The sequence below is a fragment of the Astyanax mexicanus genome, chromosome 24 (assembly GCF_023375975.1).
Source record: "Astyanax mexicanus isolate ESR-SI-001 chromosome 24, AstMex3_surface, whole genome shotgun sequence".
Taxonomy (NCBI): Eukaryota; Metazoa; Chordata; class Actinopteri; order Characiformes; family Acestrorhamphidae; genus Astyanax; species Astyanax mexicanus.
This window is the reverse complement of record NC_064431.1, coordinates 28,258,119-28,280,144: the sequence shown is the minus strand read 5'-3', so window position 1 is coordinate 28,280,144 and position 22,026 is coordinate 28,258,119. Positions and strand designations below refer to the sequence as shown.

The 22,026-nt window shown below is 38.3% G+C and overlaps 1 protein-coding gene across 1 annotated transcript in view; it reads left to right on the top strand.

Annotated features, from left to right (window-relative positions):
* The window catches only part of mapkapk3 (MAPK activated protein kinase 3), a 56,395-nt gene that overhangs the window by 15,025 nt on the left and 19,344 nt on the right, over nt 1–22,026 (top strand). Inside the window, exon 2 of the mRNA XM_022682383.2 lies at nt 15,326–15,465. Within this exon, the coding sequence (XP_022538104.2) occupies nt 15,326–15,465 (140 nt within the window). The remainder of the gene's footprint in view (nt 1–15,325; nt 15,466–22,026) is intronic.

Below are 22,026 nucleotides of genomic sequence, written 5' to 3'. Positions count from 1 at the left end.
TGTATTGTTTGATTTCTCTTTCTGGAGACGTATTATTATCACTGAACACACTGTGTTCAGGCCACAGAAACGTGGGTTGCTATGAAACAAGAATGAACCTGGTTGTTATCTTCACTATGTCCTGTGATTCATTCATTTACAGCCGCCGTAATTTACAACCTTGGTAACGTTTTAATTAAGTGTGTGAATGGCCAATATAGTAATAGTACTGCTGAAGGTAATGGATGTGTACTGGTCTAATCCACTGGGCCAGGCTGGAAGGAAGCCATCCTTTTAATGTAATTCCATTAGGTAGATCCTGATCTTTGAGAGAGAGAGAGAGAGAGAGTGTGTGTGTGTGTGTCTCAGACAGTGTGACAGCTTAATCGAACCTCAGAGACCGATCTGTCTCTATCACAGTAGGCCTCTATCTAGGAGCCTCTTTACTCAGAATAAGCCCAATATTCCGTCCAGCCCAGTGGCCACACTCTGTAATAAAACAAATAATGAAATATACCACTTTAAATAATACTTTTTTCCTGATTATTTCATTTACACACCATTTTACTTGACTTACTATCTTTATCTTAGACAGTGATGTGTAAACTAAGGTTTTTAAAATTGATGTTTAATTTCATGATGTCTCTTAATATTAAACTCCCTAATTACGGCAACTTTTAGACTCTTTTGCCCCGTTTTTCTGCGCTAGAAATGCGCACCCTCTCCGCTTTTAGACTCTTTTGCCCCGTTTTTCTGTGCCAGAAATGCGCACTCTCTCCGCTTTTAGACTCTTTTGCCCCGTTTTTCTGTGCCAGAAATGCGCACTCTCTCCGCTTTTAGACTCTTTCATTAGCCAACTTTTATTCTATTTCTAAAATACCTCGCGGGCCGCTCCAAAAAAGGAAACAGGCCGCAAATGGCCTCCATTTAAACAGTAATTTATACTTCAAACTGGCATTCTAACAATACAGCTTTTATACATGATTCAGTCTGATTCTTCCTGCACTCTCCAGTCTGTACTAGCACACCTTTTTCTTGTGAAGTGTAGACCTACAGGTGGGCACACAATTCTACCTAACCTCTGCAATTACCACTCAACAAAAGGGCGTAATTAATGTGCTCCGTTTTTGTGGAAAACATTTGTACCTCTTACTCATAAACAGTGCCATTCATCATACTGTATACTACTGTGTGTTTAAGAAAGAAATCACAGGCTTTTTATAGCCTGCATGTTACGCGTGTTCTTGTTCTCAGTCACGATTTCTGAGATGTTCTTCATAAACGGCACATAAAAATAGACCCAATCACGAACAGGTTGTGACGTGCTAATGACTCCTAGGTTCTTGGGTATATATTTATCTAAAGTATATAGTGTGATAGAATGAATATAATGGGATATAATGGCATATATAAATTAAGATTATACTTACTTTACTCAGTTTTGCACTGATGCTAAAAGGCTAATGTAGCTAAAATCTGATCCCTGCTACTGTCAGGAAAGAAAACTCTGGAAAAAGCTCCAGAGACAGGGCAGGACATTTTTACACTTGATAAATTAATGCTTCTAATTAATTTGTCAGTTTCCAATACAGAAAATCGACATAAAATTTTTTTTTTTAAAAGTTGGTTAAAAAGTCTTTTTAATATCACTTATGATTTACGACCCCAGATTTAGTCTGCTGCAGTCAATGAGTAATATTTGACGTCTGATATTTTCTTTAAAACAGTTTAGAATAGGAGATAACAGTGCTAAGCTAACACCATTAGCAAACACTTAATCTCCATAAATATAAACATATCTTAATCTGCTCACACATTCTGATTAAGATTTTAGTCAGCCTTTATGTGTATTTTAACAAAAAAACTATATTTATGACACAATAAAAAATTCAAAGATATTTAAATAAGAGTTTTTGGTTATTATCCAAAAATTGTAAAGTTTACCACAACAGGTTTGTCAAACACTTACCAGTGATTTATGGCGAATTCAACCAAAATCTGTGCAAAATCTGTCCCAGATTGTTGTCGTTAGCATTGTTACAGGTTAGCATTGTCTGAGGTTAGCATTATCGTAGGTTACCATTGCCCCAGGTTAGCAACCTCGGTTAGTGATTAATGGCGAATCCAACCAAAATCTGTTCTCCTTTTTATGTCCCAGATTATTATCATTAGCATTATTACAGGTTAACATTGTCTCAGGTTATCATTGTCAACGGTTACCACTGTCCCTAGTTGGCATTGTCCCACGTTAACATTGTCCCAGGTTAGTATTGTCCTCGCTTAGCATTGTCCTAGGTTAGCATGGTTAGCATTGTCATCAGTTAATAACGCATTTCACAGTATTTTGCAAAGTATTCCGAACATCATGAATTTCCACAGTAAACTAACCAATAAGCACAGATCAGATATCAAACATGTCTTTCCTAGAAATATTCCCAAAATAATTTAATTAACACATTTGTTTACGGTGATTTAGGACTGCAGTTAGCTACATGTGTAAATACAGCCCTAAAGAGACCACTTAAAAATAATAAGTTTCTTTGATTTTACCAAATTGAAATCCTCTGGAATATAATCAAGAGGAAGATGGATGATCACAAGCCGTCAAACTAAGCTGAACTGCTTGAATTCATGCACCAGGAGTGAGTAGCATAAAGTTATCCAAAAGCAGTGTGTAAGACTGGTGGAGGCGAACATACCAAGATACATGAAAACTGTGATTAAAACTTCTTACTCTTAAAACTTTATGAATATGAACTTGTTTTCTTTGCATTATTTGAGGTCTGAACGCTCTGCATCTTTTTTGTTATTTCAGCCATTTCTCATTTTCTGCAAATAAATGCTCTAAATGAGAATATTTATAGAATAAAACAACAATGTTCATTTTACTCAAACATATACCTATAAATAGCAAAATCAGAGAAATTGATTCAGAAACTGAAGTGGTCTCTTAATTTTTTTTTCAGAGCTGTATGAGCCTTGGTTACTTGTTGGTTGTTAGCACAATGCTAGATAAATGTTTTTGTATGAGATTCGGTTACTTGTTACATATTAGCCATATTAGCCTCACAGCTGTATGTTGTTGATGTTGTGTCCAGCTCTCTGACACTGGCTGGTTCAGATTGTTCCACTGTGGTTTTGCCTCCGTTTCCTGTTGTTCTGTTCTGATTCTGGGTTTCGTCTCTGTTCAGTCTGAGCTGGGTTTTAGTTCCTTCTCTGCTAAAAGCTCAGTTTTAGCAGGGTGAATGGACTACAGTGTTGTACAGTGTTTCTGCCATCTGGACAATGACTGGAGGGTGGAATTACGTTCCTCCACTTTTGAGAGAAAGTGAGAGGAACGGAAAAGCAGAAGAGTCTTTAGTTTCAGGACAGAGTGCCAGGTTTTGGTAAAAGTTGCCAGAAATAACACGGGGAGACATCAGCACCAGTACATTTCAGCTTTGAGGTATTATTTTATTTGGTTAGTTGTGTATTATCCTGCTGTGCTGTTACAAAAACCATGTGAAAACTGGTCTACAGAGAGCTGCCTGGTTAATTTCAGTTCAGCATAGCAGGAAATGCTAGGCTAATATTGCTAATAAACAGTGGACTAAAAAACAAAAATAAAATCATAAAAAGCAAAGATTAAATAAAGTATATTCAATAGGTGGCTCTAACATGCCAAATGTTATTAGGTATGCAACTAGTCTCATCTTGTCCCATGACTTGAGCTTCCTTTATGCAGGGCATTTCAAGGGCGTTTCAAGGCATTTGGGGGCCCTAAGCAAAATTAAGCCCATTACATACCATCACCTCCAACCCCTCAACCACTTCTGGACCACAGCAGCACAGAGCTAGACTGCAAATATAACTATATAAAACTCAGTGTAGTTAAATAAACTTACGATGAGTAAGGACATGTAAAGTCAATCATGTAAAATCAAATATTGTCAAATATAAAGGATAGATTGAGGTTTTGGTGTGTTTTTTCCATAAGCTTCCATAAGTTTCCATAAGTTGTGTTTACTTTACTTTTTTAAGGCAGCCGGTTTGCTCAAAGTGTTAGGGAATTAAAACTTGAGTTAAACTTAAGCATAAATTTAAACATCAAGTTATTACAACTAAAGAAGAACTTGATTTATTTCTAAGGTAGACCAGGGGGAATCACTTGATCAAGCAACAGACTAAACTGGCTGTTGGTTCAACTCAAAGATCTCAGTTTGAATGTACAGTATATGTGGCCACAAATGTTAAAATAACTCCAAATAGTTGAGTATAGTTTAGAAATGTCAAATTTTATATAAAACAGACTTAAATCATTTGAGTTCAAACAACCTATGAGTTTAAAGTGTATGCTTCTTCAGTGTTGCAATGTTAATTAACCTTATTCTAAATGGATTTCGCTCATTTAAGCAGCCCGAAAGAGGTTTTAAAAAGCTCAGTTTTTACACTCTACTTACTTACTAAAAAAAATATATGATCAATGTGCATGCTGCTATCCCATGATCGTGGAATGTCAGTTTAGACAGACAAAGGTTAACATCTTTCAGAAAAACAGGTCTGACCCTCAGCCCACGTGGTTACCCTCATTCAGCGGTGAGGAAATCAGACACACAGGCGTGAACTCTGTCCTGTTCTGAGGAGGTTATAAAGTGGGAATGATCGGCCTGGGCGTGCTGCAGATAAGAAGACTTTTAATGAACTGTGAACTGAGCGGCGCTCCGCCCGGCCTGCACCGTAATGCCCTGCCGGTTCGCTTTACAGTGAGCTTATTTTAGACCCTCCGATTATAGCTGTGTCATGCAACACGTGCACTGGATAACACATGAGTCATTCACTGCACAAGGCAAACAAAGAGTCACACACTTGGCATGCTATGATGCTAACACAAGAGTGTGTGTGAGAGTGTGTGTGTGTGTGTGTGTGTGTGTGCATGTTCAGAGGTGACCTGACCTCAATGTATTTCCTTTTGGTTGACATTTGCTTTGTTATCTTCTGTGTAAGAAACATATACAGCTCTGGAAAAATTAAGAGACCACTTCAGTTTCTGAATCAGTTTCTCTATTTTTGTTATTTATAGGTTTATGTTTGAGTAAAATGAATATTGTTGTTTTATTCTATAAACTACAGACAACATTTCTCCCAAATACCAAATAAAGTTTTAAGATTAAGGGTTAACAATAAACCTGTTTTTAAATTACAGTTTTCATGCATCTCCTCCACCAGTTTTACACACTGCTTTTGGATAACTTTTTGCCATCACTCCTGGTGCAAAAAATCAAGCAGTTCAGCTTGGTTTGATGGCTTGTGATCATCCATCTTCCTCGTGATTATATTCCAGAGGTAAAATAAAAAAACTAATGATTTTTATGTGGCCTCTTATTTTTTTCCAGAGCTGTATTTGACTGTAAACGCGAGATCAGAAGAGCTTGGAATCTAGAGCTGGTTATGTTCAGAAGCTGATATAAAATAAAAATAATTTCTTCTCATGAAATGGTTCTGATGAAATACATGCTTTTATTTGCTTCTGGTGAAGTGATGTGAAGTGATATACTGGCAGTGATGCATTCAGTTGTTTTGCTTTCAGGAATGCAGTCATTGTATAAACTGGTATTTGGGCTTTGTGGACTACTCATTTCCTGTAGCTGCTCTTTGCATGGCTTCATCTGGCTTTTTAAGGCTGCAAATAGTAATCATGTTGGTTAGTTGATTAGTAAAGTATTATTTCGGCCATGCTACCCGTCAATATGTGGCTCAGCACATGCATAAAACTCTAATTTTCACTGTTTCTATGTGTTTTTCCTTATAACTTGGGTGTATTGTCCAACCTGGACTCTTTTTGGTCATCGTTTGCTTGAGTGTTACAACCATGTAAAAAAGGTAATAAAAAAATATAATAAAAAAACTATAAAAATGGTTTCTAATCACCTATATTGCCTTAACTTTACACTGATTTAGACTATTCAAATATCATACAGAGACTTTTACTGCGAGGATGTTCTAATATTTTGTATTTTACCTTTAAATACACACTAGGGTAGCATAAAAATGGAAAGAAGAATGGCTTCTGTTCCCAGCTTTCTCTGTTGCTTCAAAACGATAAAAACAGCTGAACATGGGATTGAAATGCTCAGAAGGTTAAGTTTAAATGTGAAATTAGAAATTCTGAGTTTCTTTGATTTTACCACATTGAAAACCTCTGGAATATAATCAAGAGGAAGATGGATGATCACAAGCCATCAAACCAAACTGAACTGCTTGAATTTTTGCACCAGGAGTGAGTAGCATAAAGTTATCCAAAAGCAGTGTGTAAGACTGGTGGAGGAGAACATGATGCCAAGATGCATGAAAACTGTGATTAAAAACGAGGGTTATTCCACCAAATATTGATTTCTGACCTCTTAAAACTTTATGAATATGAACTTGTTTTCTTTGCATTATTTGAGGTCTGAAAGTTCTGCTCATTTTCTGTAAATAAATGCTCTAAATGAGAATATTTTTCATTTGGAATTTGGGAGAAATGTTGTCTGTAGTTTATAGAATGAAACAACAATGTTCATTTTACTCAAACATAAACCTATAAATAGCAAAATCAGAGAAACTGATTCAGAAACTGAAGTGAATGGATCCATTGAACTTGAATGGATGCTGGGTTAAGTGTTACGAGAATTCCCAGTCTTACTTTAACCTTATTTTAATTTTTAAGTTTGGTCTTCTCTTTAATAACATCTCTAGTGATAACCACTCCACCATATCCATGCAGTCTCTAAATAAGCCAGTCTGTCCTTGGTCAAACTCGGCCTTTTGACCTCCTACAGTCATTATTGGTTCCGTCCTGTATCTCACATGCCCTGCTATCAAACTGTAGTCCTTTATCCTAACACACACACACACACACACACACTAATCATGGTGAGGTTGATCTGCAGCAGGTGTGTTTAGACAGAGCTGAGTGTGAGTTTGTGTTCGACTTCCTGCTCTTCGGCTGGATCCTGCCCTCAGGAGACACTCTTCCTCATTACTCTCCGGCGGAGGCGTGTGTTTGCTCGGACACGATATATTATTCAAATCAATCCGCTCGTCTCCCGCTTCTTCTTTATAGCAGAGACTATTAAATCACGCAGCGACTCGGCCCAACCTGCAGACTCAGGAAATTAAATGCTGCCATAAACTATAAATGGTCGATAAAGTAGTTGTGCCAAAGGGGGAAGTTGTTAGTCCTGAAATGCACTCAGTGGAAATCTAGATTCACTCAGAGGATATATACTGTATGTACCAGATGTTTACCAAGAATGCACCTAAAAATAATTCAAACAGTGCGAAATAAAGAAACTCAGTAAAGCATGCTGAAATGTTTGTTGTATAAGCTTTTGCTTTGTGTGTGTTAGGGGTGGGCGATATGGCCCTAAAATAATATCACGATACTTCCAGGTATTGTCGTGATAACGATACTCTTGGCGATATGACAAAACACTGAATAAAAAAAAAATTCAAAATACACTACTGCAATGCAATATGATTGCATATGATACTATATGATATTGCACATCTCTAATTGAGATATTAAAAAAAAAGAATTTTATCAGATTTATAACAGAAGTCAATGATTCAGAATGTCATGATACTAAAAATAATGCACTCCATATATCTCCATATATCCAAGATTAATGTAAAATTATTTATTTATTTATTATTATTTGTCTCTAGTAGATATATAATGGGAAATAATGAGAACAGTGCAAATTTTTCTTTTGCTAAAACAGTAAAAAAAAAAAAATAGAACCCTAATGTGATAATTAGCACGATAATTCAGGGTATAATATTGTTCACGATATTAAAAATTGTTGGCGATATTATTGCGTATGATACGATATGGCACAGCCCTAGTGTGTGTGTGTTTTTTTCTCTTAGCCATATGTGATTAGTAGGACCTAACAATTCTAAAATCTAAACTTTGTGTTTGTAGAAGAAGTCATTTTTGCAAATAAAAAATTAGTAGTTTATGTATTTCTAAGTTTATTGCAAATTTTTTCCCCAATTTCAGTTGCTAGTCAGCTGTATATTCCTCATCACTAGTGATGCCCCAACACACCAGGAGGGTGAACACTAGCACATGCCTCCTCCGATACATGTGAAGTCAGCCACCGCTTCTTTTTGATCTGCTGCTGATGCTGTAGCATTGCCGAGTAGCATCACAGCGCACTCGGAGGAAAGCGCAGCGACTCGGTTCTGATACATCAGCTCACAGATGTAGCCTTGTGCTGATCAATATCACCCTATGAGTGATGAGGGAAAAGAGCGCCATCTACCCACCCAGAGAGAGAGCAAGGCCAATTGTGCTCCCTCAGGGCTCCGGCAGCTGATGGCAAGCTGCATGACCAGGACTCAAATAAGCGATCTCCCGATCATAGTGGCAGTGCTTTAGACCACTGGAACACTCGGCACCTCTAAGTAGTTTAAAAAGTAAATTTTTGCTTTCTACCGTAAGTAAATAGACAAGTTTCATACATAAAATTTTATGATTATTTTACCTAGCCCATATTTTTGGGATATTGCGTTATTGTACTATTGCATTCTGGGATATTGCGTTATTGTACTATTGCATTCTGGGATATTGCATTATTGTACTAGTTCTTCCGGCTCAAGGAACCATGTTTTAATGTGTATTACACTAAATAGTGCAGCACAAAATGAGAGCTTGCTCCTACAGTAGTGTTAGTATTAATAATTGTATCATGTTAACATTATTAAAAAAAAGGATTTAGCATAACACTGAAGCAAGTCCGCGTAAATGCATACACCCACACACACACTCACACACACACACACACACACAACCACACGCATCCAAATGCATAGCATAGCATAACACCCTAGGTCAGCAATCCTGCTGCGGGTTAAGCTTTAGATAAGACAAACGGGATTCCTTTCTAATGCAAGATGACACCTATACAGCGTGTGTGTGTGTGTGTTGGAGGGATGAGTGTGAATGATACTAGTATATCAGTGGAATATGACCCTAAAATAATATCACAACATTTCATGGTATTTTCGTGATAACGATACTCTTGGAGATATGACAAAACATTGAATTAATTTTTAAAAATATTTCAAGTATACACTACTGCAACAAAATGAAAATAGAGAATTTTATTATTGCATACGATATGATATGGCACACCCCTAACTAAAATATAAAAAATAAAATAACAGAAGTCAATGATCCAGAATGTCATGATACTAAAAATACACTTCAAATATCTCCATATATCCAGGATTAAAGTAGTATTAAAGTCTCTAGTAGATATAATAATATAATATAATGGGAAATTATACACAGCGTGAATTTTTCTTTTTGCTAAGAACATCAAAAAAAGTAGTGATAATAATAATAGGGGTGGGTGATATGGCACAATATTTCAGGGTATAATATCATTCATGAATTCAATGATATTCAAAAATGTTGCCAAAATTATAGTGTACATTATGATGTGGCACACCCCTAAATTGACCATACTGCACATTAAATGTACTTATTAACCCTTGTGTGGTGTTCATATTTTTGTTACTCATTTACTTTGTTACTTGTATTTAATTCAGCAAAATTAAGCAATTTTACATTAAAATGCTTTACACATGCTTGCTTCACCTAAACTGCAAGCAATATAAACAGCTTACATGGTTAATATTTGCCCTTTACCTTTCTTATGTTACATTTCTTTCAAAAAGTGCTACTCTTTTTTTATTAGTTTTTTAATAAAATGTAAAAGAAAATTAATTAAACTCAAGATATGAGTAGAAAAATTGTGTAGTTTTAAATTTACAAATGAAGCAATGTTTATTAGCCCTTGGCCAAACATACTGTATGTAATATAAATGTGTGTGTGTGGGGGGGGGGGTGTACAGTGTGTGTTTATCGAAAATGTGTTTTGATATATGTTTTTCCCAAAAAATTAGCCAATGCCAATGAGTTTGAGTTAGAAAAAATATATTTTTTAGTATCATTTGATGAAAAATGCAAACGGGTCCCACAGACCCGAACACCACACAAGGGTTAAAACAGCATAACATATTGAAATTACAAGTGAATCCAAAACTTTTTGAACATAAGTGTATTTTTATCCTTGAGAGTGTGTGTATGAGTGTGTGTGGTGTTTGGGTGGTGTGAGCTTTGCGCTGAATGAACGACTGACCAGAGAACAGCTGCGGGATGAATCATTGGCCGCCCTTCAAATCCTCAGTCAACATGTTTAACTCAGCTCTTTACCATAAAGAGCTATTAGCCTTCAGGTTTACACACAGACCAGTGGCTCTGAAACGCACACTCACACACACACACACACACCGGTCCGCGGTTTACGATCAACGGAATGGAATGCGTAAGTGGGTGGAGGTCAGATTGCATTACACATTAACGCCTCCTCTCATTATTCTCACAAAAACAGCTCTGGGCTTTAATTGATTGAAATCGATGCTCAGTTTGGCCTATCGGTGTGTTTTTCTGCTTGTTTGTTTATTTGTCTGCCTGTAACCGCGTGATGAGCAGCAGCCTAATGAAGGCCCGCTGAGGATTGGTGTGTATGGTAATGCGTGCTATCTCAGGGCCATTGTTAGCTAGGATGAAGAAAACCCAGGGCGGTGTGTTTTGTCTGTTTAAATAATGAATATTTTCATTTGGAAGCGAAAAGTGCTTCATCATGTTCAGTCACTTGATGCGCTACCATTTAGCATTCAGTCTGCTCACTCACAAACAGAGAGGCTTGTTTTTATACCTCATGCAGACGTGGGTCCCAAGAGTATTACATATAACAGTTAAAACACATACAGCAGTGTTTCTTACATTTACTTTGACTTTTATTTCATTGCAGACAGTATGAACCCAATGTATTTTAAGTTTAATCTGCTCAGCTTTATTTAAGTTTTTAACGTACACTGTATTGCCAAAAGTTTTGATGATGTGAGGTTTGGATGGAGCTGCTCGGATATGAAAACCCATTCCAAACCCATGGCTCTCTACACTTTACTGTTCTTGAGCTAATCTGAAGCTTCATGAAGTTGGGAGGTGTGTAGTGATGTGATTGGGTAGAGGGGTGGATTGGATGGATGGGTGAGTGGGTGGGTGGATGGATAATATAGAATACATTAAAGGGTTGGGTGGATTATATGGTTGGGTGGTTGGGTTTGTGGATTGAGTGGGTGAATATGATGGGTGGGTGAGTGTGATTTGGATTGGGTGGATGGGATTTGGATTGGGTTGGGGGGTGTGATTTGGATTGGGTTGGTGGGTGTGATTTGGATTCTGTGGGTGGGTGGTTTTGCGGTGGATTGGGTGGGATTTGGATTGGGGGTAGGATTTGGATTGGGTGGGTGGATTAGGTGGGTGTGATTGGCTTGGATTGGGTGGGTGGGTGGTTGATTGGGTGGGTGTGATTTGGATTGGGTGTGTGGGCAGTGTGGGTGCATTGGTGGATTGGGTGGGATTTGGATTGGGTGGGTATGGATAGGTGGATTGGGTGGTTATGGGTGGGTGGATTGGAGGGGTAGAGGTGAGTGGATTGGGTGGGTGTGATTTGGATTGGGTTGGTGGGTGTGATTTGGATTGGGTGGGTTGGATTGGGTGTATTGGGTGGGTGGAATTTGGGTTGGTTGGTTGGGTGGTTGATGGATGGATTGGTGGATGGGTTGATTTATTTTATTGAGTATTTGTTGCTCTAAGATTTTTAAGGGCGTTTTCATACCAGCACTATTTGGTCTGGTTAAAATGGTTTGTTTGCGCTCTTGGTGCAGTTAATTTGAGCAAGTGTGAAAACAGCATTCACACTCGGGTGTGGACCAAAGACCAAAGACCCAAGAGAGGAGGTGTCTCGTTCCGGCCCCAAGCCAACTCTGGAGTGGTGAGAACGTGAGCCAAACTTTATCCGACCCAACTATCAAATATACTCCTTATATTTGAGCTAAACAGCGGTTCAGGTGCAGTTGAACCTGATTTATTACCAACATTATTACTACAGCTATTAATTAATGCCAAGACTGGCTGGTCTTTAAAGGAGGAAGGGGTCTTTAAAGAAGGCCTTCAGTTGGTGTTTGTCTGACTGCAGTTTTTCTGATGGTTTAGTTTTGTCCTCAGTAAGTGAAAAGCTGCTCAGTTGAGTTGAGGTCAGCTGACTGGCTCTCACTTGTAAGAACTTCCTGTTTCTTTGCCCTAGGAAGCTCTGGAGTTTCTTTCGCAATATGAAGATTTGAGTCCTTATCTGTCTTTTCTGAGAAGCACTTAAGATTGAAGCTGCATTTTACTGAATAAGAGAAGAAAGTAAAGCTCTATACACTTCCTCATTGTGAGAAACGTTCTAATAACATTGCAAACTATTATTATTATTATTATTATTATTATTATTATTATGTCACTTGTTTTCATAACGTTCCTGGAATGTTATCTCTGTAACCTTACAGATTTTAAAAGTTTAATTAATGAATTAGTCACATTATTTTATTTGTGTATAAATTATAAATATATAGAAACCCTAGAAATAATTGCAATACATTACATTATTGAAAAACAGAAAAACAAGCACACACTCACACGCATTCACACAGAGGTGTGTGGTGTGTGTGAGCGCTGGGCCAGACGGAGATGGATTACTCTCTGCTGCCAAAAATACTCAGTGATGGAAGACGTGTGTAATGTCAAGGCCTCTCCCCTATTCCTGTCGCTCTGTCAGTCGCACTGCAAAATCAGGGGTCTGAAACAGAGAGAGAGAGAACCTGAGACAGAGGGAGGGTCTTAAGGAGTTAAAATAGATTTAATGAATGACTGTAAATATAACATTCCTCCTTTTCTGCTGTATTAGTGGTGTTCATTAGGGGTGGGACACTATATTAGTAATATACATTGTATAAATGTATAAATGCATGGGACAATATACATTGTACACATTGTATTTATTTTTTTCTGAAACATAGATGCTGTAAACTTAAGCCCCCCAATATTAAATTTCAAATGAATAAGGTAAACATGCAGTCAAGAATATTAGTTATTAATTCTGTGAAACTGAGACCAATAAGTCTGCTTTGAAGGATCATAGAGAATCTTGAAATATACTGAGTATCACAGTATCGCAATATCTTTGCTATCGTGGGCAACATATCATAATAATATAGTATTGTGACGCAGCTTATTAGCAAAGGGGCTAGGCTTACAGGAGTAGTAAGGGACAGGCAGGGTCAGAAACAGTCAGGCAGCAAATATTAACAACATATCAGAGCGTAGTCAGGCAAAAACAGGGTCATACATAGTAAAGCCAGAAAAGATAGGGCTAAGGCAAAAGAGTAGTCGTAAAAAAAACAAAAATACAAAATTCAAAAGGCAATAAACAAAGGAAACGAGTTGTAGAAGAGCTTAAAAAAAACTAGATTAAATATTCGGCAGAGAACACAGCAAATTGAGGGGTATTTATATTAGACAGGCCAGGTGGAAACAAGCAGTAACTGGGGGAGTGGGAATGCTGTTGAGTGTCAGGGAAGTATGGTGTGAGTGCATGCTGGGAAATGGAGTCTTTGAGTAGTTCAGAGACACTGTGATTCCCACCCCTATGTACTAGTGATTTATAATAATTGCTTATTATACTTATATACCTGAATTTGCTGCTGTACTCAGGCAGTGGAAGCAGTTGCTGGAGAACCTTGTTGAATTTAGGGATTTTCTGTTTTCTGTGTTTTGTCCCTTAAACTATGTCAAAATTACTTGATAAATGGACCAATAAAATTCTCCAAAATAACTCTTTACATTGACCTCCATTGAGAATTAAAAAGGTTTTATCTCTTTCCTGTTGTTGTTTTGGAAATGGACATGTTTTTCATTGGACAGTTATCAATGTTATCAAACTATTTAAACATTCTGCAAAATTGACAGCTCTACAGGACTAGGATAGTAATAAACTGTAAAATCTAGTTATGTTGGCTACTTTATTGTACCTTTGTCTCTTTCATATTTTAATATTTCGAATTGTCTTACAATTTGAAGCACCAACAGGGATGCTTTTTATGTACAAGCAGCAAAAACTATGACTCTGCTTTGTCCTGGGCTTGTTTTTTCTTGCTTCTGCAGTCTGTTTACTTTTCTATTTGCCAGTTTTGCTTCCTTTTGGCCTCTTTTGTCAGATATTTGTGTACTTTAGAGAGGAGCAGGCACAGGTACTCACTGTACGTGATGATTAGTGTGAGTCTGTCCCAGAGAAAAACGCTCCCAACGCGCTTCACTGAATTTAGATAGTTCAGTAAATTGCATAACACGGATGGATGGTTTCGCATTGTGCTCTCTGGTGAATAACTGCTTAGCTTTGGGGTCCAGAGAGGAGCTGAAAACTCTATGAAACCATGCCAGTTCCACTCAGATCAGAGAAATTTGTTAAAGTATGGAAAATGCTGGAGTCTTGGGTTCAATTCCCTGCTTGGATGCAGTATACTTGGTCTCTTCTTGTCTGTGTGAGTTTTCTCCAATGAGTCCGGTCTACTCTACAGTGCAAAAACATCATGAGATCATGTAAACTGGATATTATGAATTGCCCTGAAAATTGGATACTCTAGAGTGATCTATTTTAAGTGTTTATTTATTTTATTGTTGATGATTATGGCTTACAGCCAATGAAAACCCAAAAACCAGTAAAATTATAATATTATATAAGGCCGATTTTTACTTTTGACAGTGTGAGCAGTGTGCCAAGTCCTGCTGAAAAATGAAATCCGCATCTCCATAAAAGTTGTCAGCAGAGGGAAGCTCTGTAAGAAGTTCTGAAGATGCTGTAAGATTTTCCAGGAAAACACTGCATTGACTTTTTTGGACTTGATATAATAAACACAGTGGATCAACACCAGCAGATGACAGGCATGTCTCTCCAAACCATCACTGTTTGATTGTGGAAACTTCACACTAGACCTCAAGCAGCTTGGACTATGTGTCTCTCCACTCTTCCTCCAGACTCTGCTCCCTTGATTCCCAAATGAAATGTAAAATTTACTGATGATCAGTGATGGTTTGGAGAGACATGTCTGTCATCTGCTGGTGTTGATCCACTGTGTTTTATCAAGTACAAAGTCAGTGCAGTGTTTCTACATGCTTCCCTCTGCTGACAACTTTTATGGAGATGCGGATTTCACCATTTGTAATTCATCCTAGCTTCTTTATTTGTCATCTAAAGCTGATTTGAAAGCTTTAAAAAGCTTCCTGAACTTCTTACACATTAGTATTTCCTCAGAACTTCCAAACACGCCGGATCTAATCAGATAAAGGAGCAAAAGCATTCCAGTCTGCTGGGTTAATGGAGCTTTTCCCCTTTTCCCCTCCTAACCGCCTCTTCCTTTCCTCCTGCAGATCCTGTACGACAGCCCGAAGGCCCGGCGCGAGGTGGAGCTGCACTGGCGGGTTTCAGGAGGGCCGTATATAGTGCGCATCCTCAGCCTCTACGAAAACATGTACCATGGAAAAAAGTGTCTGCTCATTATCATGGAATGGTGAGGAAAGGTCACTGATTCAACTACATTTCCCAGCATGCTCCACTCCCACTTCTTTGTAATGCATACTGCAGGCCTCAGTCACCAGCATATGGTCACACTGACTGTAAATGGTTTTAGCCTACTTCCTACTGTTTCACCAAACAACAAAACCTTATTTACTCACTTCCCAACCTCTCTTACTGATTCCGTATTTAAATCACCTCTTTCCCGATTGGCTGTTTTTTATTGTGCCTTGTTTGAAAGAAAGCAGTCCGAGTTAAAGCACCCTAATGAATTCAGTTTGAAAGGCTGTAGGCTGGTTAGATGGTGAATGGTACAGGTGGGACAATACATTGAAATTGCGATATATCGTATTGTTTTGATTGTATCGTATGATATCGATACATGGTTTCATATTTTGATATTTTCTTGACACATAGGAACTTTAAACTCACTAAGTAAAAAACATAATTTAACTAAAGTTAATGCTTGATTATTCTACATGGTGGCGCTATAATCTAATGAATAAGGTTAACCTGTGGTGAGGAATATTAGTTGATAAATATAATGTCCTAATATATTGTGATATTATCGTTATTATGGGCAACATGTCATATATATTGACATGTGAAATGTCATGAGACAAGAATTATAATGTATCATGTCCCAAAACTTTTGGCATGTCCCATGGAAACTAAAGAACACTGACCTGTGGGATATGTAATAGGGCTTATATATGTCACTTTTCTGTATGCATGGACAGTTTTAGCCAGATGCCACCAGTCACCATCATTAGCTGATACTTTTATATGGCTACCAGATCAACCATAATCAATGTGACGACATTTTGAATGTAAAGTATAATGTGTTGGACGAGGCTAGTGCTAGTCTTCACCCTCCTTGTGTTGAGGCATCACTAGTAATGAAAAAATAAATAAAATAAATAAATAAAAAATTAATGATCCTGGAACATTCTATAAAAAAATTGTAACATATTCGTTTTTAACACAACATACCGCTCCCATTTGAACACTAAAATTATGGAAATGTTAAAAGTAACATTCCAGAGGCTCCGAGTGGCCATCAGCTGCCAGAGCCCTGAAAGAGAACAATTGGTCTTGCTCTCTGTCTCTGGGTGGGTACAGTAGATGGCGCTCTCTCCCCACATCACTCCAAAGGTTGATGTCGATCAGCACAAGGCTGCGTCTGTGAGCTGATGTATCAGAACCGAGTCGCTGCGCTTTCCTCCGAGTACGCTGTGATGCTACTCGACAATGCTGCATCAGCAGCAGTTCAAAAAGAGGCGGAGTCTGACTTCACATGTATCGGCGGCATAACTAGTGATAGGGGGAGTCATAATAAGTGGGTTGGGTAATTGGCCGTGTAAATTGGGAAGAAAATGAAACTTAGAAATAAACAAATTCATTAATAAAACATGTGGTAACATATTTTTGATGCACATGAGCAACACACCACTCACACACACACACCCATATAAACACATACACACACTTGTACTGAGGAACTCACCTCAGGAAGTAAGTTGCTGCTCTGAGGCTGTGGTTTTAAAGTCTCCAGTATTGCACAGTTCACACAGTATTTCCCTCCTTTTTCACACCCAGTGTAAACATGTGAAGTCAGGCCAACATAAAAAGACCCAGTCAATGATGACAGAGCATTTTTTAAATTAGCTTAGTTTAATAAAAAAATGTTTTATAACTTTCAAAAAATATATTTTTTAAGTTTGGACAACAACTGAGCCTTAAATACAAACTTTATTACATTTTAAATTGAGTAAGATGTTTAGTCTGTGGCTCCTCCCTTCTCAATTTGTTTACTGTTAATTCCCATCCGCAGATTAGAACTCCCTTGTCACATGGAAAGGCCTCCCTCTTTTTAAGCTACATTCACATTACAAGCCACATTGCTCAAATCCGATTTTTTGCTCAGATCAGATTTGTCTATCTTGACAGTTTACATTCACAAATGTAAGTGATCTGTATCTGTGTGTAATGTAAATGAATCAGTCCCTGAAATGCTGACTCACATGCTCACATTGATACCCGTATAAACGTCACCACCTACAAAAAAAACTCATATTAGAGAGACGAGAGACTCGTAGCTTTATAAATTGAAATGGATGCGTAAGCAGCTCATATGTGGAGCATCTTTTGCTGGAGTGGAGAGTAAACAGCTGGTCTGAAGTTCATGCTCAGGTCGAGGAGGTGAAAAAAGGCCAGGTGGTTTGCTTTTGCTGTTTTTTTGCAGCTATAGCTGCACAGCTGCACCAAAAGAGATGTGTGGGTATGAGAGAGAAGCATGTAATGCTAATGCTAATGCGTAAAAGCAAAAAGACTCATGAATTCCGCATGAATTTGACCATTCGCATACATGTCGCATATCCATGGATCGAATACGTATCTGATTTAGGAACACATATGAAAGTGTATCAAATCTGATTTGACCCCTTTTTATTTACACAGTCATGAAAAAAGAGATGTGATCTTGCTAGTTGTACTGTGCAAAACAGAAGCCTACAGGCTCTATAGACCAGTTACGATAATTGAGCCTTGTCTTTCTTACATTTATTTTAGTTGAGATTTTAGCTTAGCTTTTAGTTTTGCACTAAAGGGAGTAGCAAGTGAGTCAGCTTCATAAAAACACACACAGACACACAAACACAGAGCACAGTTTTACTGCTGCTGTAGTCTTTAAAGGTCACCTTCCGCGAAAATCCGATTTTTCTTGTTTTTTGTGGAATACAGTAGGTCTCTCCGAGTTGAATGTGTACACCTGCACATTAAACTGTTTTGCAGCCCCCATTGTCTGCAGGAGCTAAGCAAAGAAATCCCCCCTCCCCCCCTCCGTAAAACGGGTGAATTTTGAATTATCTTTCTGCCTACGTAGGCAGAAAATCACAGACCAGCCCACCTCGGCTCGAGAAACTCCCAGAGGCGGAGCTGAAGCGACGCAACATCACCGCTCATCAGTTAGGAGGTGGGAGGCAGTGAGCGGCAGAGCGGTGGAGGGGCGTCGCAGTGCTCCTAGCCAATCAGAGGAGAGATATTTGCATGCTGTTTGCATGTATGAATATTCATGAGCAAAGCTGGAATCCGGTCATTTTGGACACACCCCTAAAACAGTCCATTAAAAAAGAGCTATACAGAGACACCTGAGCACTTTTTTTTTTACAAAAACGGCTCACATGTCATTCATTCATACTAGAGACCACAACTAGACATTTTAAAATGAAAGAAAAAACGACGGAAGGTGAGCTTTAACACTGTTTGATCAAGCGATACACATCTGTATATCTGTAAATTCTCTAAGCTCTGAGGCATCTGGAAAAGATCCTGCTTGTTTATTGTGCATATTTTCATATTATCCCAACCTGATTTATTTATGATGAAATAAAAGCTCTCACTGACCAGATTAAGAGAAAATGAAGTGTTATATTAGAAGGCCAGGTCAGTGAATTACTCTTCAATCTGTTTCAATCTTTTTCCCTTACTTTCTACTGAAAAATGCAAATAATTTCCCTTGCTTTTATACCAGTCACTCAAACATCTTCAGTCATTCAGGGTGACTGAGAGCATTTGTTGTTCAACTGTTCTGTTCTGATGTATTCTGACACAGCAGTTTTATGGCGTATGTGGGTTTCTGGTTTGTGTGAACAGTTCAGGGAAACAACTTGTAGTATCGTTTGCAAAAGCCAACTTTTTGAGGGAAATCCCACTAGTTCTAAAAAAAATGTTTGCGTAAATAAACAGTTAAGTTGTGAACGACAAAAAATGTCCAATTGGTAAGGAGTGAAGAGCTCAGTTCTGGAGGAACTCAAAGTGTTTATTTTTTTAGTGGTGGTAAATAAAACAAGAATCACATTCCATTTGCTTTATTTAATCTTGGATTTAGTCATTTCAAAATTTTTAAGTAGGAAATTGTAACTGGAATGCCCCTACAAGTCAGATTTCTTACTTGGAAATCCAATATGGCGCCACTGCAAATCAACAGCAGTAAAAACACAGTGTAAAGCCCTATCCTGACGGGATTAGTTTTTCAGGGGGACGTCTGTAAAAAATATTTTACACTTCTACTCAGTGATGAAATTCTTGCATCTGGACTGCAATTGAAAAAACAGCAGGATCAGTGAGTTTTAAGGCTTTCCTGGTCACATGACATCGCGTTCAGTAGCTCCTCCATTTCCACTCGCTGTTGCTTTACGTGGATTTCCATGGAAACTCTTGCCCAAAGTGTAATTACGGTGCACGGCAGTGGACAAATAGCTATACGGGACTAAAATTACTGAAGGTCCACAGAGTTCAGCGAAAAACAGTAGATAATTCAGCCTGTAATTTTCTCAGAGGATGTCTCAGAAAAAACATACATGGTCGTTCCGGACGGGAATAAAATCACAGAGGATCCCCCATAAAAAAGAAAATTAACCCAGAACCCCCTGAGAAACTAATCCTGTACGGATAGGGCTTAAGCCTGAATCACAGCCAGCTCAGAAACTGATGGGGGATTGACTACAAACTGACAGTGAGTGTCACAAAGTGAGGGACACAAACAGAGATACAGTTGTGGTCAAAAGTTTACATACACTTGTAAAAAAACATAATGTTATGGCTGTCTTGAGTTTTCAATAAGTTCTACAACTCTTATTTTTCTGTGATAGAGTGATCGGAACACATACATGTTTGTCACAAAAAACAGTCATAAAATTTGGTTCTTTCATAAATTTATTATGGGTCTGCTGAAAATGTCACCAAATCTGCTGGGTCAAAAATATACATACAGCAACAAAATTTGTCAATTTTGGTGATGTAGCGAGTTGTGTCAATCAAATTAGCTTCATGTCATGGCCTCTTCACTTCTTGTAAGTGATTCTGATTGACTACAGCTGTTGACTTCTCATGAGCCCATTTAAATAGGGCTCATTTGACCCAGTGATTAGACTCAGCTACAAAAGCTACAATGGGAAAGTCAAAGGAACTCAGTGTGGATCTGAAAAAGCGAATTATTGACTTGAACAAGTCAGGGAAGTCACTTGGAGCCATTTCAAAGCAGCTACAGGTCCCAAGAGCAACTGTGCAGACAATTATACGCAAGTATAAAGTGCATGGAACAGTTGTGTCACTGCCACGATCAGGAAGAAAACGCAAGCTATCACATGCTGCCGAGAGGAGATTGGTCAGGATGGTCAAGAGTCAACCAAGAATCACCAAGAAGCAGGTCTGCAAGGATTTGGAAGCTGATGGAACACAGGTGTCAGTCTCCACAGTCAAGCGTGTTTTACATCGCCATGGACTGAGAGGCTGCCGTGCAAGAAAGAAGCCCTTGCTCCAGAAAAGGCACCTTAAGACTCGGCTGAAGTTTGCTGCTGATCACATGGACAAAGATAAAACCTTCTGGAGGAAAGTTCTCTGGTCAGACGAAACAAAAATTGAGCTGTTTGGCCACAACACCCAGCAATATGTTTGGAGGAGAAAAGGTGAGGCCTTTAATCCCAGGAACACCATGCCTACTGTCAAGCATGGTGGTGGTAGTATTATGCTCTGGGGATGTTTTGCTGCCAGTGGAACTGGTTCTTTGCAGAAAGTAAATGGGATAATGAAGAAGGAGGATTACCTCCAAATTCTGCAGGAAAACTTAAAACCATCAGCCCGAAGGTTGGGTCTTGGGCGCAGTTGGGTGTTCCAACAAGACAATGACCCAAAACACACATCAAAAGTGGTAAAGGAATGGCTAAACCAGGCTAGAATTAAGGTTTTAGAATGGCCTTCCCAAAGTCCTGACTTAAACCCCATTGAGAACATGTGGACAGTGATAAAGAAACGGGTTCATGCAAGAAAACCATCACATTTAGCTGAACTGCACCAATTCTGTCAAGAAGAGTGGTCAAACATTCGACCTGAAGCTTGCCAGGAGCTTGTGGATGGCTACCAAAAGCGCCTAGTTGCCGTGAGAATGGCCAAGGGACATGTAACCAAATACTAATGTTGCTGTATGTATATTTTTGACCCAGCAGATTTGGTGACATTTTCAGCAGACCCATAATAAATTTATGAAAGAACCAAATTTTATGACTGTTTTTTGTGACAAACATGTATGTGTTCCGATCACTCTATCACAGAAAAATAAGAGTTGTAGAACTTATTGAAAACTCAAGACAGCCATAACATTATGTTTTTTTACAAGTGTATGTAAACTTTTGACCACAACTGTAGATGGTTTCAGGTGTGTCAGTGTTATTGAATTAAAAGCCTACAAAAAGGCATCCACTGATTATGGGAGGTGGATTATGCATGCTGGTGAAGTTGAAAAAGAAAAAGAAATGTATAAAAAGTAAACTAAATCACCAGCAGGGAGCGCCAGTCTTCCTTTGCGTTTCCCTTTTATTTTTGACACTTAAAGCGCAGTCCACACCAAAAACTGAATCACAAACTCTCACTTTGCTATTTATTTTTCCATTTTGCGTTTTCATTTTAATTCTGTCAGACATGCAGCCTATTGCAAAGGAAAATAAAAAGGTTACCATTGCATTTCGATTTTAGTTTTGTCATTTATTATGCAGTTCAT